This window comes from Cryptomeria japonica, chromosome 11 (genome assembly GCF_030272615.1).
Source record: "Cryptomeria japonica chromosome 11, Sugi_1.0, whole genome shotgun sequence".
NCBI classification, from domain to species: Eukaryota; Viridiplantae; Streptophyta; class Pinopsida; order Cupressales; family Cupressaceae; genus Cryptomeria; species Cryptomeria japonica.
Genome location: NC_081415.1, coordinates 418,554,527 through 418,571,237, shown reverse-complemented (window position 1 = coordinate 418,571,237; position 16,711 = coordinate 418,554,527). Strand labels below are relative to the sequence as shown.

Below are 16,711 nucleotides of genomic sequence, written 5' to 3'. Positions count from 1 at the left end.
ATGTGCAACCCCATATAAGACAAATATATACCTGGTTTCGAGGACATCTTGTGTAAGAGTTTGTTTTCTCTAGTTTCAGGAATGTAACCCCGTTTAAGACATATATCAATGCTACGTCTGGTTTCGGGCATGAAGCATCTTATGTAAGAGTTTGTTTTCTCTAGTTTCAAGAATGAACACCCCATTTAAGACATGCAAAAATATAGTACAATACAATACAATACAAAGAGGGCGATATATATGCCCCCCCCTCCTTAAGATGTCAACATAACCCTGTTACAAGCTAGGGTTGTCGTTGCACAAAAAGATCGACCTGTCAATGCCCATTACAACCACTAGACTTATAGAATCCATAGAAGGTTGTTAAACCATGTTGCGAATCCCCGCGAGGGACGCTGGCCCACTACCAATAATCCCCTTCTCAGCGTCACTTGTCGTGGCCTGTGTGATTTGAACCTGTGACCAAGCTCTGATACTACTTGTTACAAGCTAGGGTTATCATTGCACCAAAAGATTGACCTGTCAATGCCCGATACAACCGCTAGACTTGTAGAATCCACATGAGGCTGTTAAACCATGTCGTGAATCCTCACGAGGGACACTGGCCCATTGCCAACAAACCCTATGTTGGTGTCATAAGGAAGCTAGAAGCAAGGATACACAACCTTCAACACTAAGGAGATATCCTTTAAGAAATAATGTCCATAAATCCAAGCTAAAGAGGTAATACTCTTACAAGCATGGATAAGATAGTTAAAAAAGAGATATATTGCAACAAGTGTAAGAGGATCCTTGGAGGAGAAGAGATATTTTATCAAAAGACATCTACCTCCAAGAGGAGTTCTTGAACAAACATGGCATCTTCTACCAAAAGAAGGGAAGGAGAACAAGAATGCATACCTTGCCCCTATTGCTAGGTGAAATGGATTCTTGTTGAAGGATGACACACTTTTAACCCAATGTGAGGGGTAATTATATGATAGATATACATTACCAATTGAAAAAGAGGATGTAGTCAAGGACACACACCTCTTGCATAAGAGAGAATCCTTGAGCAAACAACAACTTCACACAAGGAATGTCATCAAATCATAAGCAAACACCACTCAACAAAGGACAAGTGAGTCCTTAGACAGGATATGAGAGAGAGATCAATTTCCACCAAGTGTAGGGACAATGAGAAGAATTACACAACCTATAAGGAGAGATTAGATATAAGCCAATGCATAGTGTACTCACATGAAAGAGCATTCAATGCGAGAAAAGATATTAAGATATGTAAAATGCTACTCTAAAGAAGAGGTAATTTTTAAAGAGAGAAGAAAGAATTAAAATGAAATATCACAAACTCCCCTAAGGTGAGATTAATCATAAGAGGCATACCATTCTATGCAAGAAAGGATATCAAAGTATGAAAAATGGAACCCCTAAAGGGAATTAGTGAAAGAGAAAAAATAAGACAAAGGCGAGAATGAGTGATGTTGCTGCCCCAAAATGTTTAAAATTAAAAAAGCATCACCTCTTATGACAAAGAGCCTCGAATTAAGTTAAGTACTAGTGTCATAGGATGATGAGAAACATGAAGGGTGAATGGAGTGCTACGCCACTACTTTTTCACCAAGAAAGAGAGCAAGATCACTTTTGTGAGACATGTGAGCCCTGCCATATTTTTCTTGAACAAATGTTTTGAATGCTTTACAATTTCCAAGAGAATTAGAACAACTACGATGAAAAAGGCAATGTTCATTACCTTCCTTATGTTTATTTGTGAATTTTATGAAAGGAAAAACAACATTCTTATCATACTTCAATCTCCAAAATATTCTAGTGGCTAGCTTTTCTTGATCATCAATAGGATTAGGTCTTGTCTCTTGTGATGTAGGGCAAGGGTTGTTAGAAGAAGAAGTATTATCATCTATGATTTTAACAGTTCCATTATCAACTAGTTCTTGCAATTTTTTTTTGAAAATTCGGACAATCACTGGCATGATGGTCACGAGTTTGATGATATGAACAAAAATGAGCATTTGAAGAAGAAGCACCTTTGGATGGACGATAAGTCTTATGTCTTGCCAGATAATCCTTAAAATTATGAATTCTAAGGGGATCATCCATAGGAGAATCATGATAATGTCCTAGACCTTCTGTACTAACTTGTGCAGGAGGGTTTATAGGGACACTAATTCCTTGTTCAAATTTTCCAAGTCCTTGTCCTCTAAAACCTTGTTTTGATATTATGTTAAAGCCACTCCTATAAGAATTTCTTAATTGATAAGGAGGAGGAACATTATAATGGATCTCTTTGAAATTTGTAGTGTAAGTGTACTTAGAAGGTGTAGCGTCGTAAATTGTACACCCTTGCTAAGGTGGTACAATTCCATGCTTGGTTTAGCACCTGCCTTAGTGTGTTTTGCATCTTGCATTTCTAATTCCTTTAACCATTTAATTAATTAATTAAATTAAATATAAATTAATATTTCATCACTTCACACATTATAAAGTTGGGCCCTTTTGTTGGCATGATTTGCATAACTGATGCAGATGGAGAATGATGACTAAACCAATAACAGATTGTTTGTGATGACATTGTGATGAAGAGATTAAGATTTCATGATTGATGGCTTTGATTAGTTATTTGTGTTGTCATTGATGGAAACTAATGTTTATTCATGTCTATTGATATTTACTTATGTTGTATTGTGTCATCTAAATCTTTTTGGTCTACCGGAAAGAACTTACCTGTAAAGAATTAAGAAACTAGGAATTAGGACCTTAACCGGTAAACAAGGAAATATTTTGATTGTATTTGGTGATTGGTGATGATTGAGGCTTTGTGGTTTTGAATGTGAGTTTTTATCATTGAAACATGTATCTAACTAGAACCGCATCATGTAGTGACAACTAAAAGTTATGTTTATAATTTCTGTTGAGTTTTTGCCAAGGTTTAAGAAGGGTTTAAAGACCGGTAAAGAATTCTCTTGACCGGTAATGATTTTTGGTTTGGCGGTGATCTACATCAAGTTCACATGTTGATGATGATGTGGCACAAACTGTGTGAAGTGTTTGAAAGATGTTTTGGCACATTTGGGAAGCAGATTTCTTAGGAATATGCAAAGTGCTTAGCGGAGTGTTCTAAGGTTTGACTTTGTATCAGATCAAGTTGTTGTGATGAGTTACGATCACTCAATGGTTGATATTAATTTGTAATTGATTGTAATGATCCATATAATGATCTGTAATAAGCTGTAAAGATATGCGATGATCTATGTTGTAAGTCTTAGGGTTTTGTTGCCGACCTAGTTGTAAAAGTTATTTATGTCGGTATAGTTGATGATTGTTGTGTCGATAATTTTTGAGAAGTGTGAAGACGAACCAGAGTATGAGAAGTTCTGCCAGAGTGTTGTAGACTTAGAGCTTAATTGGATCTGATCAAGCAAGCAGTTGAGTGCTATATACAGATCGTTCATTGTTGCAGCAGATAAAATCCCTTAACTAGGCAGGTCATGGTAGGCCTCACATTGTAAATCCCCTAATAGGGTGACTCAACATCTGAGTTCTAAATCCTCTTGTGAGGTTTATCCTAATAGATCAAAGCTCCTAATAGGGCTGAGGTAAATCCCTTAACCGGGTGACTCCTAATAGGGCATCTTTGTAAGCTCTTAACCGAGCTAAGCTCCTAACAGGGCGCATTCCGAAAGAGTGCAAAATTCTTGTGGGTACCAAGTCCCACCGTGGTTTTTCCCTATTTGGCTTTCCACGTGAAAATCATGGTGTTTATATGGTGAATTTTTTTGACGTGATGTTATGATTTACTTTCAGTTTATGTATGGTTAATGAACACTTAATGTGCAACATTGATATATCAATTTAGCAGATGTTTATCAGCAGATACAAGTACTGGTAAATGGCTCTAGTGTTGGTCTATGTTTGATTTAGTAAAAGTGTTATGTGTCTAAGTTTCTGATTTCAAATTGTTATTAATACTAATTCACCCCCTACCAGTATTAATTAGATCCTCTAAGATTAACACCTTTACCCTAAGTGTGCCCCTTTTCATTTTATTCATTCAGTTAATCATTAAATCATAAACCCTAATTATGTCAAAACATCTCGGAATCAGTTGTAGCTTTGGGATCTGCTCTAATATCATCATATCTAATGGCCCTGAAAATTTGGTGAAAAGTTGGTTGGACTGTGTGCAAGTGCAACATGGTCCCCAATATTTTTCCTAAAATTTCGAGACCACAATTCTATGATATTATAATGCTTAACCCCAAAATATTGGTGGCAAATTCAAATCCTAGGTCAGCCTAAAGGTGAAATTAAGATCCAGGGTTTCATGCATAAGAGCTCTCTTTCTTCATTTGAAGGCTTGTAAGTTTTTGGCTAAGGGCTAGCAATTACAAGGAGCCTTCTATGTAGCGAAAGAGAAGATCTTTGGGGTCTTCAACAAAATTCAACAACACTTATCAAGCATTCATCAAGAATTTTTTCATCAATTGGGGGCTTTTGAAGATATGGGAAAGCAATAGAAGATCACCGACTGAAGATTGGCTTGTACCTCTCCCTTGGGGTTGGGTATGATTTCATATTGTTTCTATGTCTTTGTATGAGCTTCATTACATCAATTGATTTATATTTATGCTTTAGATCACTTTGCATAATTGATTTGGAGCATTTACTTTGTCAATTACAAGCATTTAGGGTTTACTCTTTAGGGTTGCTCTAGATTGTTTACTCTCATCCTAGGATCTTGCACACACATAAGGTTCTTGCACACATTATTTTACTATACAAATCGACTATTTGTTGAGGTAGAAATCACCAAAAAAAGGGGGTTTGACTAAGGCAAAACCCCATAGAGCCACCCAAAACCCTATTTTTAGCTACAGGTGCAGATTTAGGATCTGAGCGTCGCTACAACTTTCAGGACTGGAAGAGTGCACATAAACTGTTTCGAGGGTCATATTTGGCTAGAAACCCCTAGGACAGGGGCGTGGCACCCTGGTCCTCTCTATTTTCAATAGAGTTTGGTAGATCAGCAGTTCAAAATCTAGAGATCCCAGCATGTCCGGTACAACTTCCAATCTGCAGAATCTGGACAAGGGCGTAGCACTCCGGTCCCGAACATTTTTGCTCAAATTTCTAGTACAGGTGCACCTCTGAAATTGTCTGTTAATCTATACTTTTCATATGTATATCAGTTATTCTTAGTTCTACATTTCCAGATTAGGGTTATTTATGCATACTTGTATTCTAGGTTAAATCATTCAAATATGCACTTTTTGCATCACTTCTTCCTCTCATTTGCAGCAAAGGAATGGAAACCCTAAGAGGTAATCCTTGGCTCTCTCTTCCTCACAAGAAGTAGCCAGAGAGTGTTACCTCCCTAGGCTCTTTCGTATTCCATAGTATGTACATGAGAGTGGGATTAGGGCTTATTTTTTTTAGTCTCACTTTTTCCCCTACACAGAAGGATCAAAGGGAAAAGTAGATGAAGAAGGAATATCTTGTGGAGGGGGATTTTCCTTTTTATCATCATGTATATCCTCTTTGGTAGGCTAGGAAGGAATATCCTTATCATCTAAGGCCTCATCTTTAGTTAATGTTATGTTAGGAGATAGATCATGAAGGAAATACATAACGCCATCTTCTCTACAAATGTTTTGATGATTAAGATAGGCTCTAGGAGAATAAGGGGGATCTAGAGAGATTGAAACACCAATATTTTGATCTTGCCCTGCTCACGCTAGGGTATGTGTATGAGATAAAAATGGTGCCATGTTTCTCTTCAATTATTTCTCTCCATTAGAGAGATCATTGATATGAGAATTAGCTTGTTCTTCATTCACATTAGATACCCTAGGAGAGGTGCAAGTATTAGGTTTTCTATTAGCATCTCTAGGATTAGGATCTACAAAAGCTTTCATGTGATCTACATATGTAATGCATTTCCCTAAAAATATAATCATAAAACAAAATGCACTATATATGAAAGCTTTGGGATCTAATGATTGAAAGGAAGGAATTTGGAAATTCTAAAAAATGCAATATGCCAACGTTCTATGGATAAAAAGAAGCAGTGTGAAATGAAAGATACCATTATCCAGCCCATGATTATAATAAATGGAAGTGAAAAGGAATGTAATCATATGTGAAATAAAAAATTAAAGATATCTATTAAGTGCCATTATGAATGTTTAAAATCATATTTGAAAATTGATTTGACAAATTATGCAACCCACAAACCAAGTTAACCAAAAGAAATTAGGGTTTTTATGAATTAAACCTCTAGATCTATGCAATTCGATTAAAATAATATCTATGAATGAAAAAATAAAATATAAAAAGTTCATAAATCAGATCTAAAACAATTAATCCAAATTAGACAACTCACAAGATCAATTTTAGAATTAAAATTTAGGTTTTTTGTTGATTTAACCTCTAAATTTTTGAAATTCAATTGGAAATTAAACTTGAAAATTTGAATTTGAATTTTAAATTGCATAAACATTTAGATTTGAGAACATAAATCAAAATTAACAATGTAAAGAGCCAGTCGAGTTCACCAAAATGTAATGGTGAAAAATTAGGGATTTCACCCAATTAAGGTAAAAACCACTAATTTTAGGCTTAGGAACCACTACATTAAAAGGGGTGAACCTAATAGATCTAGCCTCAAATCAGCAAGGATAGGGTTGAGAATTTCTATTAGATCCACTAGGTTTGGAGATTGTCTTTTAAGTTGAATTGTTGAAATGTTGAGATTAAGGTGAATGTGCTGGAATTGAAGTAATCATGCACAAATAGTCAGCTATAGTCATCGGATCGAGCCACGAACTTGGATTTGAGAAATGTAAGAGTGTTTAGATTTATTCCTAGAAGGAGCTCTTGATTTGTCAGGACTAGAATGCCCATCGCTTTGGTCCTCCACACTTTTCGCCATCCAAAGGGGAACCTGTTCCTCTTTGTAAATAAAGCCAATTTTGAAGATCGTAGCTGCGTACCTATTCCTGCGCACACTAGAGAAAGGAAATAGGTTGGGAATAGGGGTTTGCCTAAGTCAAACCTCAGTTTAGGAATTAACCTTGAATTGAAATATCATAAATACTATAATAAATAGCAGAAAGGTATACCTCAGATCTGCAATTGTTGATGATGATGCTTTGCTTCTTGGATGTAATCACTTATGTTATATGGAATGACATGAACATGACAAAACCCTAATCACACACACATGCTTGCGTAATAATGATGTGTTTTTTCTCCACAATAGATGAATGAAGAATATGCAACCTTGAAGATCTTTGAAAATGCTTTATGATGAATGCTACACAAATCCAAGAATGCGGGATTGATTGCTTAGAGTCTTAGAATGGTTGGATGAAATTAGGTTGATCAAATGTTTTTCTATAGGAGATTCTAGGTCATTTTATCAATTAGGCCGACCTCCAACGCTCATGTTGAGCCACCAATTTCATTTCCCGTTGGAGAGATAGGGCCCAACTTATATTTCAAAATAGGGCCTGACCAAGGGGGACCAGGGCATTGGGAACTTTGGTCCCAGGACCAGGGCGCTAGAGCCTTGATCCTCCTTAATTAGGGACCTCAATAATCCCTAGGGAGAAAGATATCCCTCTAAGAAATAAGCTGGTAGGTGCACATGGCATAAAAAATGGAGTTAAGCCACTGAATGAACCCAAATAAGAGATGAGGGGGGGACACGCTAAAGTAGGGGCACCAACATGAGGTGTAAATTGGCCCCGTGACAATTTACGACGCTACAATTATACCTGTATTGAGGTGAATATTATAAATGCAAATATTCTAAAAATGAAAAATGATAAGGGTAAGTATTTTAGTTGCTAGTTATAAGAAATGATCTTCACAATTTTGTGTAAATAAAATAAAAAATTGTAAATTCTATAATAAAGCAAGCTATAGGAAATAATAGTAAATAAAACACACCACCAAATTCCATATTAAATAGCACCATTGGCTTGCACAACTTCCATTCTCTACATAATAATTATAACTACTAAAAATAAGTAGATAAGTGAATAAACATAAACAAATAATCTATAGCTAAAAACAAACAAATCCACAAAACATAAATATATATGCATTTTTCCATTCACACATGTAATCCTATGAGTGGACCCTCCTCACAATTCGACACTAGAATAACTCCTTGGCTCTTAGTCGCTTTTACTTGAGTTCATATATATTAGTCAACAAAAAATATAGTTGAACAAATTCACATCATTCATTTTTTTTTCCACATGAAATATACAAAACAAGCTTCAACTTGTATCTCCTCTTTCATGTCATTTCTTTAGGCAATGTATAAGAAATAAGACATTTAATAGTTTTTACTGTCTTCACATAATGTTTCTTAGGCTCACGACCTTTCCAAAAAATTAGATTTCAAATGAAAGAATCATGAAAATAAAAATTTCTTAATATGGTGGGTTTGTTAATCCAAGCCAAAGACCTTTACTATAGCACAATAAAACATAATTATGACAATTATTTCTTGTAATGTATGGAAAATTAGGAATTAGGGTTTCACTAAGTAAATACACTAAATAGCCCAATTAACCAAATTACATTGAAAGAGGGATGAACCCAATAGATCTAAGCTCAATCCCAATGGGAAAGAGACTGAGATTCTGATTGGATTCATCTAGTTAGGGTTGATTATCCTCTTTCTAAGTTGAATTTGTTATGTAATTATAAAATTAGAGTAGAATGAGGGATTATTGAAGTGATATGACAAAAATAGTAAGCTACAAATGTCCCATAGAGCCACTTTCTGAGATCTGGGCATAATAAGATATTTAGAACTTGTCCTTAGAATTTTGGCTTGATTTTATAAGACCAAGTAGCATAGATTCACCCCGGTCCTTCGAATTTTCCACCATCGAAAGTTGACCCGTTCGTCACTGTTGACTCTGTCGGATTTCCTGACTACAACTCAACACCTATTTATTGCAAACAGAAAGAAAGCGAAAGATGTTGGGGATAGGGGTTTGCCTTAGGTCAAACACCAGTTTTGGAATTAACCATGAATGAAATAATGCAAATACTAAAATAAATGTTAAGGAGATATACCTCATATTTGCAATTGTTGATGATGATGCAATGCTCTTTGAATGTAATCATAAATGTTGAATGTAATGGCATGACAAACACATGAACATGAAAAATCCTAACCACACACACATGCTTGCTTGAAGATTGATGCAACTTTGCTCCACAATGCTTGAATGATGAATATGCAACCTTGAATCTCTAAAGATGCTTGATAATGAATGCTCCGCGAATGCATAAATAATAGGGATGAAGTCTTGGATTGCCTCTTAGATCTAATATGAATTGATAGGATGTCTTTATATATGGTACCCCAGGTAAATTATCGATTAGGTTGACCTCCAACAATCATGTGTAGCCTTGGGAATTAAATACTATCAGGGAGATATAACACCTACCCTGTTTCAAATTGGGGCCCTTTTGAGAGGGACCAAGGCATTTTGGGGTGCCCTATATTAGTCCTTCTACAAATAGGACCAAAATCAAAAGCCAGGGGGAGGGTATCCCATAGTAGGACCCACCAAAGGGTGTACATGCCATCAAATTTGGATAATGGGGCCTGAACGAGCCTAAAGAGACATGAGGCGTAAATTAGACCGGTGACAATTTTCGACACTACATTTCTAAATATTTGGATTATATGGATTTGTAATAGCCATGATAACACTAGTAATATTTTCATGAGTTACAATTATCCTTATTTAAAATACATGGTAATAGCAATAACTATAGGATATGTTTTCTCAAATTAAAATGACAAAATTTATTAGTAAATACATTTAATAATTATTTTCCTTATTTTACCTTTAAAATATTTTTCATTCAATCATATGCAACACAATGGTGAAATACATGATAATACGAGATAAATGGGACATAAATGAACCTTGTTAGTAAGGCTAGAACATTCATTACAGTTTATATTAAGGCATAACAATAGATCTAGATCCAACTTAACCCAAAACAAATAATTATTTTCTTAGATCCATTTTATCATTGCTTTTCTATAATGAACTAGTTCAACATTGCCATTCTATTTCATTTAATATTTTTGTTTTACAACATGGTTAAGTCATTATGCCATGCACCTTGCACCAATTAACAAAGAGATCACTTCTTCTATGATATTATAGAAAATAGTTGTAATAGATCAAGCCCATCATGTCTCCATAAAGTAACATGCTCATCAATGTTTTTGGCTAATAAATAACATGAAAATAATAATTAAATTGATTTACAACATTTCAAGACAACTTTAGTGTATGCTACCAAAATTTAGTAGGCTCAAATTGAAAATTAGTACTTTGTGAAAAATTAAAATAACTTGTCATGAAGTAGGGCTTATATCAATAATTTGAAAGGAAAAAATATTACATATATACTCGAGTGGTTTATGGAATATTTCAATTTTTTAGGTCCATAAATGTCACCAACTTTAATGAAATTATGAGTGGTGCCATAAAAGATAAAAGATTAAGGTGACTATTGTGGTGCTATTTAATTTTACTTTTACTCTCAAAGTGTAGTATTGAATGATTCAAAATATATAAAAGATTAAGGTGACTATTGTGGTGCTATTTAATTTTACTTTTACTCTCAAAGTGTAGTATTGAATGATTCAAAATATATAAGAAAGTTGATTATTCTTGTTGTCTTTCATTTTTTATATAGATTTTTTTTTCATTTTTGTTTATTTCTTTCATTTTTTATGTATTTGTGTTTATAATGGACTTAGATTTATAGAAAAAGAAATTAGAATAAATGATTTCATAAATAGACACATAATATCAGAATTGAAAGGACATAAATTCTTATTAAAAATAATCCAAAATGATGAAACACATCTAAAAAAAATAAAAAAAATCTCTTTTCTTTAAATGATCAAATTTATTTTTGTTGTTGTCTTCCCATGCAACTTAATTGCTTATAACTATTGTTTTGACTTCTGGGTAGTAACAACACACGCTAGGATCAGTTATGCGTACACATTTCAAAGCGATGCCCGATACCTACTTAAAGATGTTCCACTCAAAATTGCCAGTACTTGTGGACAAATGTCCAAAGAGTTATGCACAAATGTCCCAACAATAGTGCACAAATAGATTAATTATGAACCAAAAAAACTAAAAAATGATAAACTGTTGATACATATGAAACTTATTAATAAAGTATCAATAATAATGAAAAGTTTATTAATAAGTTTCATATGTATGAATCGCTGATCATTTTTTAGTTTTTTAGTTCCCGCTAAGACAATATGGTAATGCATTCATTGAATTTTCTTTTCTAACAATTTAACCAATCAACATCTAGAATTAAAATATTTGAACACAAAATCTATAGTCTACATTTATTCTAGATTTTACATAAATATAAAAATATCATTTATCTTTATTTCTATTGATAATAGTAAACAAAATATTTCAATTTTTTAATACAAAATAATATATTTATCTTTACATTAAATACCTTTTAAAGATTGTACTTCAGCACGAGTAGGAAAGGTTAATATCAATAGACAAAAGTAAAGTAGAACAACTGCATTGCATCTGCTGAACACCTTATAAAATACAGAAAGTTTATTATTCACGTGTAATAACCTTAAATTGCAACACTTTTTTCAAAAAAAATTAAATAATTGACCACGTCACTCACATGATACTTTTATTAAATCCTTAATTTTGAATTGATTTTCATTTGTTATCATAAAATTTAACTTTGACAAAAAAATTGAGGAAGATTTTTTTAAATTATAACATTTTGGATGGTACAAAATGTAATGTAAAATTTTGATACTAGGTTGTGTAAAAATTATTTTGATTGAAATCATGAATTAATATGTGGTATTATTAATATATTTACAAATTCATAGGTTTATTTCTTTTTTAGAATAAGATATAAATAATTTTTTCATTATTTATTATGAAGATAAGATATATGACTTTTATCATTGTCAAAAATCATGAGTACAATTTTGTTTCAATATTTTTCTTCATATTTTTTTTTTTCAAATTCACAAACAAGAAAAAAGATTTAAGAGAAATAAACAAAATAGAAAATCAATAATAAGAAACTTAATACATATCCAGTAATCATTCATAATTGATAAAGTTTAAATATTTGGTAAATCTGAAAAAGGAGCCCTTCAAATAGTAGGGGGTAGGGGGAGCCCCTACTATTCAATTATGATAAATGTCAAATCTTTTTTGATCTTTAACTTAATAAATAGTACGACAATTTATTTTTAAACATTATTTATTAATGAAATAGACATCATCATAAATTAAATCACATAAAAAAAAATTAAATTAATATCAATTCATATTAAGTATAAAGAAGACTAACTTTATCTTAAAAATTTAATTAAAAATATATAATTAATTTTTCAATAATTTTAAAATGTTAAAAAATACATAATACAAAACAATCTTAAAAAAAAAATGCTTTCTAATATAAAATCAAGGAAAGTTACAAATGTGACCATAATTAATCCCTAGCATCCATTTCAATTTTTTAGAGCTTACTAAACTTCTACTTCAAATTGTCAAATTCTCAAATATCAAAATAGTTCTCCCAAATTTAATTTTATTAGTTTAACCAATCACTATATAGAATTAAAAAACTTGAACAACAATTCTCCAATTTTAATTGATTTTCTTATTTAATAATTTCTATATCTCTGCAATCTATATCACTCCCTCTCTCCCTCTCTCCCTTTATCTATTAAGCTATCTCTCCTTCTCTCTCTCCCTCTTCCCTCTTATATCTTCTTATACCTCAATCTCTCTATCTCTATGTCTCCCTCTCCCCACTCCTTTATATCTTCCCATCTTTATATTTATCTATCCTTCTAACTCTCCCTATCTCTCTAGTTATTTCTCTCCCTCTTTCTTTTTACCTCCATCTTCCTCTCCCCCCTCTATCTATCAATCCATCACTCTCTCTCTTCCTCTTCCTATATCTCTTTTCGCCCCTCTATCCTATCTTTATCTTTCTATCTACTCTTAATATCTCTGCATCTCTCTACCCCTATATATCTATGTCTACCTATTTTCATGTATCAATTCTCATCCCTATCTTTATCTTTCTATCTACTGTTAAGACTAACTCCACAAATGACAAGAACATGACATAACATCCATTACAAACCCGAGAAGAAAGGATTCCTGCAGAATTGGTCCCTCTACATGGTCACTATTAATTAAATTAAAAAAATAATTGAGAGACTACAATATATGCAGGGAAGGCGCCGAATTTCAAACCTGTGAAACATTAAATAGGGAGGGAGGGAGAGAGAGAGAGGAAGAGGGAGACTGAATCCCAGTCCAAGCTTTAGCTTATGGAGTTTTGATATTACAGTCGGGAGGGTTTAATAGTAAAGCGGAAAGATGTCTGGTACAGCGGAGGTGGATGACCTTCCACGGGCCAACATAAAGAGAGTGGTGAAGAAGAAGATCGCGGAGCTCACAAAAGATGATCCCTCCAGAAAGGACATTGCCATTCAGCGGGAGGCTCTCACTGCCTTCTCTGAAAGCGCTCGCCTTTTTATTCATTACCTCTCTGCAACGTAACTTCTCTCATACTTTCTCTTGCAATTTAGAATACTATGCATTTCCTTCCTTCTTTTAATATTTCTATGTAAAATCCCTTTCCAAGGCGTTTTTAAAAAAAAAGAAGAATATTTATCTGCCCTCCAACTTTGTGCTAGGAGATGCCTGGTGAGTTGGATGTAGTATTTTAGCTGATTTTGATATTTCAGATGTATTTTGGGGACTTGAACCCGGGTTTCTGCTTTGGAAACCCTACTTTAACCACTGATGTTCTGCCTCGTTGGTACAACTAGTTCACTTTGGTAAATATTTATTTATACTGATGTAAGATAACAATGCTATACTGACATCCTAAATTTTTCAAAGGTCTGGTTGCGAGGGCTGGAACGGAAGCCCAACTAATTTCTCAATTGTGCAAGGACCCTCAAAATTTTTTTCTCCCTGCCTATGGCTAAGGGGTGTAAAGTTTGAACAATATGTATAAGTTAGAGTTGAAAAGATCACTCTTTCCAAACAGTGGAGCCTCATACACCTCACGAGAGTAGGTGTGCTAGCTAGTCCAGAGCCTAAAATGCCAAGTTTACCTTTGTAATGCCCTGGTAGCACAGTTTTGGTGCCTCGCCTACAAGTTGTCGATGAAAAGAGAGGTTTATGGTCTCATATACACTTGTACATTGCTGAGCTTAAAAGTTACTTAACTTCACTTTGCTAGATTGAAACATGTTCAGGCTCCATAAAATAATGAAAATACATTCTAGTAATGGGGCGTTAACAAACTACTTAGTGGTTGCTACTGGAACTTTTTTACTGTTACAACCTTGAATTATTTGGTTGGCTCCCCCGGTTTTATCTTCTTGTATTTCAGGACCAATTTTTAGAAAACTTGACTTTATTGTTAACCCATCAATGATCTTGTGTTTGTCAGGATACTCCATAAAATAATGAAAATATATTCTAGTAATGGGGCATTAACAAACTACTTAGTGGTTGGTACTGGAACTTTTTAACTATTATAACCTTGAATAATTTGGTTGGCTCCCCCTGGTTTTAACTACTTAATCTTTCAGGACCAATTTTTGGAAAAGTTGACTTTATTTCAGGACCAATTTTTAGAAAATATGACAGGAGCTTCTCAATCAGTACATGGCAGAAAGTAAGGTCACCAACCAGAAGAAAGAAGACAGTAGAAGACAATATATGATGAAGGATAAGTGGGACATGCAAGTTGGTCCCAATACCAGTGTTCCTCCTATCAGCACATTTGAGATTAATAAAGCTGAATGTAACAGCATTATTAATCATAGGATTACGGACTATATGAATTTAACAGCATCATTTGAACATTAGAGCATATGTATGCAGCTGGATAAGTTAGACTATCTTTGACAGTGATACTGGTTTGGTGATTCTCAGTGAACTTTATTGGGGCTTTTACTCCTTATAATGTAATGCTGGTTTGATACTCTATATTTAATATAAAAAAATGTTAAGACTTTATTGTTAACCCATCAATGATCTTGTGTTTGTCAGGATAGCAGTTTTAGTGCACAAGATTCTAGGACAAGGGTCCTTTTTTAGGATTTCTTTATTTGCTTGGAATCATTGTAATTTGTTGTGAAGGCAGATCATGTTTATGGAAATCTGTAAATGCACAATCCTGCATGGATTTTTGTTCTAACCAACAAGGGAAACATTGCTGAATCTGTTTTTTTTATTTGCCTTAATTTCTGGAGAGAATTCATAATTTGGTTTATATATTTGACGAGGACACAAAAATTTATAATTTTGCTTTCGTTGTTTTGAACAGAGCAAATGATATTTGCAAAGAGTCGAAGAGACAAGGAATAAATGCAGAAGATGTCCTTAAGGCCCTTGAGGAAATGGAATTTCCAGAGCTTTTGGAACCTCTTGGAACTTCACTGAACGGTACTTTTCATTAAACATCTGTTTGGTTTTTAAGGCTCTTTATGCTGTTTGGTTTGTAAGGTTCTACTTCTATGGCAGACAAATTAAACATTTTTGTGTCTATTAGTGAAGAACTGTGAATGTCATATGACCGTAGGCAAATATGTGCCAAAGTAAAGCTGGGGAATGTGAAACATATATTTGAAGACTGCTATAGTCATATTAACATTCCGTTTACACAGCAAACTGAAAGAGTAAATGGAATTCAATTATTTGGGTTAAAATGGAAAACTTGCTAAATTAAAAAAATGTTAAAATATTTAAAAAAAAACTGACAAAATACTGCCATTGTTTTTTCATGTCAAATATGGTATTTAGAAAGAGAAACAAACATAAGACATAAACAAAGAATTTGTTCGATCTTGTCATTTACTCTCGAATTCTTCATTAATATTCTATTCAAATCAAGCACCCATTACAACTTAAGTCTTAGAGTACGGTAACTTGAAAACTTAACTAGCCTTTGAGGCGTCTAGACTATTGGATGTAAGCCGATGCCCTTGTATTCTTGTTCTCCTCCCAACGACTATTGTCATAATCATCAGAGGGCTCATTCAAGATGACCAAATACCTTACCTCATTCTCGCATGGCAGTCTAAAAAATTAGTTAAAAAACGTAAAAGAAAGTAGGAAAAGCTTTAAACCCTCAATGCTGGAGATGTGCTTTAATTTGTTGGGCAACTAATGAACTGAAATGAATAAACCAAAATTAGAAGGATGAGCATCTGTTTTTTTGGAATTATCTGTGGTTTATTCAATAAACTGCATTTTATCTGGGTTTTATTGATAAAATCAAAATGCAGTTTAATGATTTTTTGTAAGTATGACTAGATTGACTGAAAAACCCAGCTGGCTAGATAAAATCAGCATGGCTCCAAGGTCTGGCCATGGTGAACCTATTAGAATTTTAATTGTTATTTTTAGCTGTGTGTTTATTAATGGTTATTTAGTTATATTTTTAGAGATTTTGTTTTAGAACTGAAAATTTCTATTTTTAGAGTTTGTTTTAGAGTCAGTTTAACTTCTGTGAACGGTTAGTCCCAATTTGGACAACCGCCTTGTAATTGCCTATAAAAGGCTGTTATTCATTCAATAAAGCACGC

The 16,711-nt window shown here is 33.6% G+C and overlaps 1 protein-coding gene across 1 annotated transcript in view; it reads left to right on the top strand.

The window, feature by feature from the left end:
- The first annotated feature begins 13,140 nt into the window (after window positions 1-13,140).
- The window catches only part of LOC131073618 (DNA polymerase II subunit B4), a 44,761-nt gene continuing 41,190 nt past the window's right edge, over window positions 13,141-16,711 (top strand). The window contains exons 1-2 of the mRNA XM_058010095.2: window positions 13,141-13,660; window positions 15,451-15,569. Of these exons, the coding sequence (XP_057866078.2) occupies window positions 13,482-13,660; window positions 15,451-15,569 (298 nt within the window). The 5' untranslated portion in view covers window positions 13,141-13,481. The remainder of the gene's footprint in view (window positions 13,661-15,450; window positions 15,570-16,711) is intronic.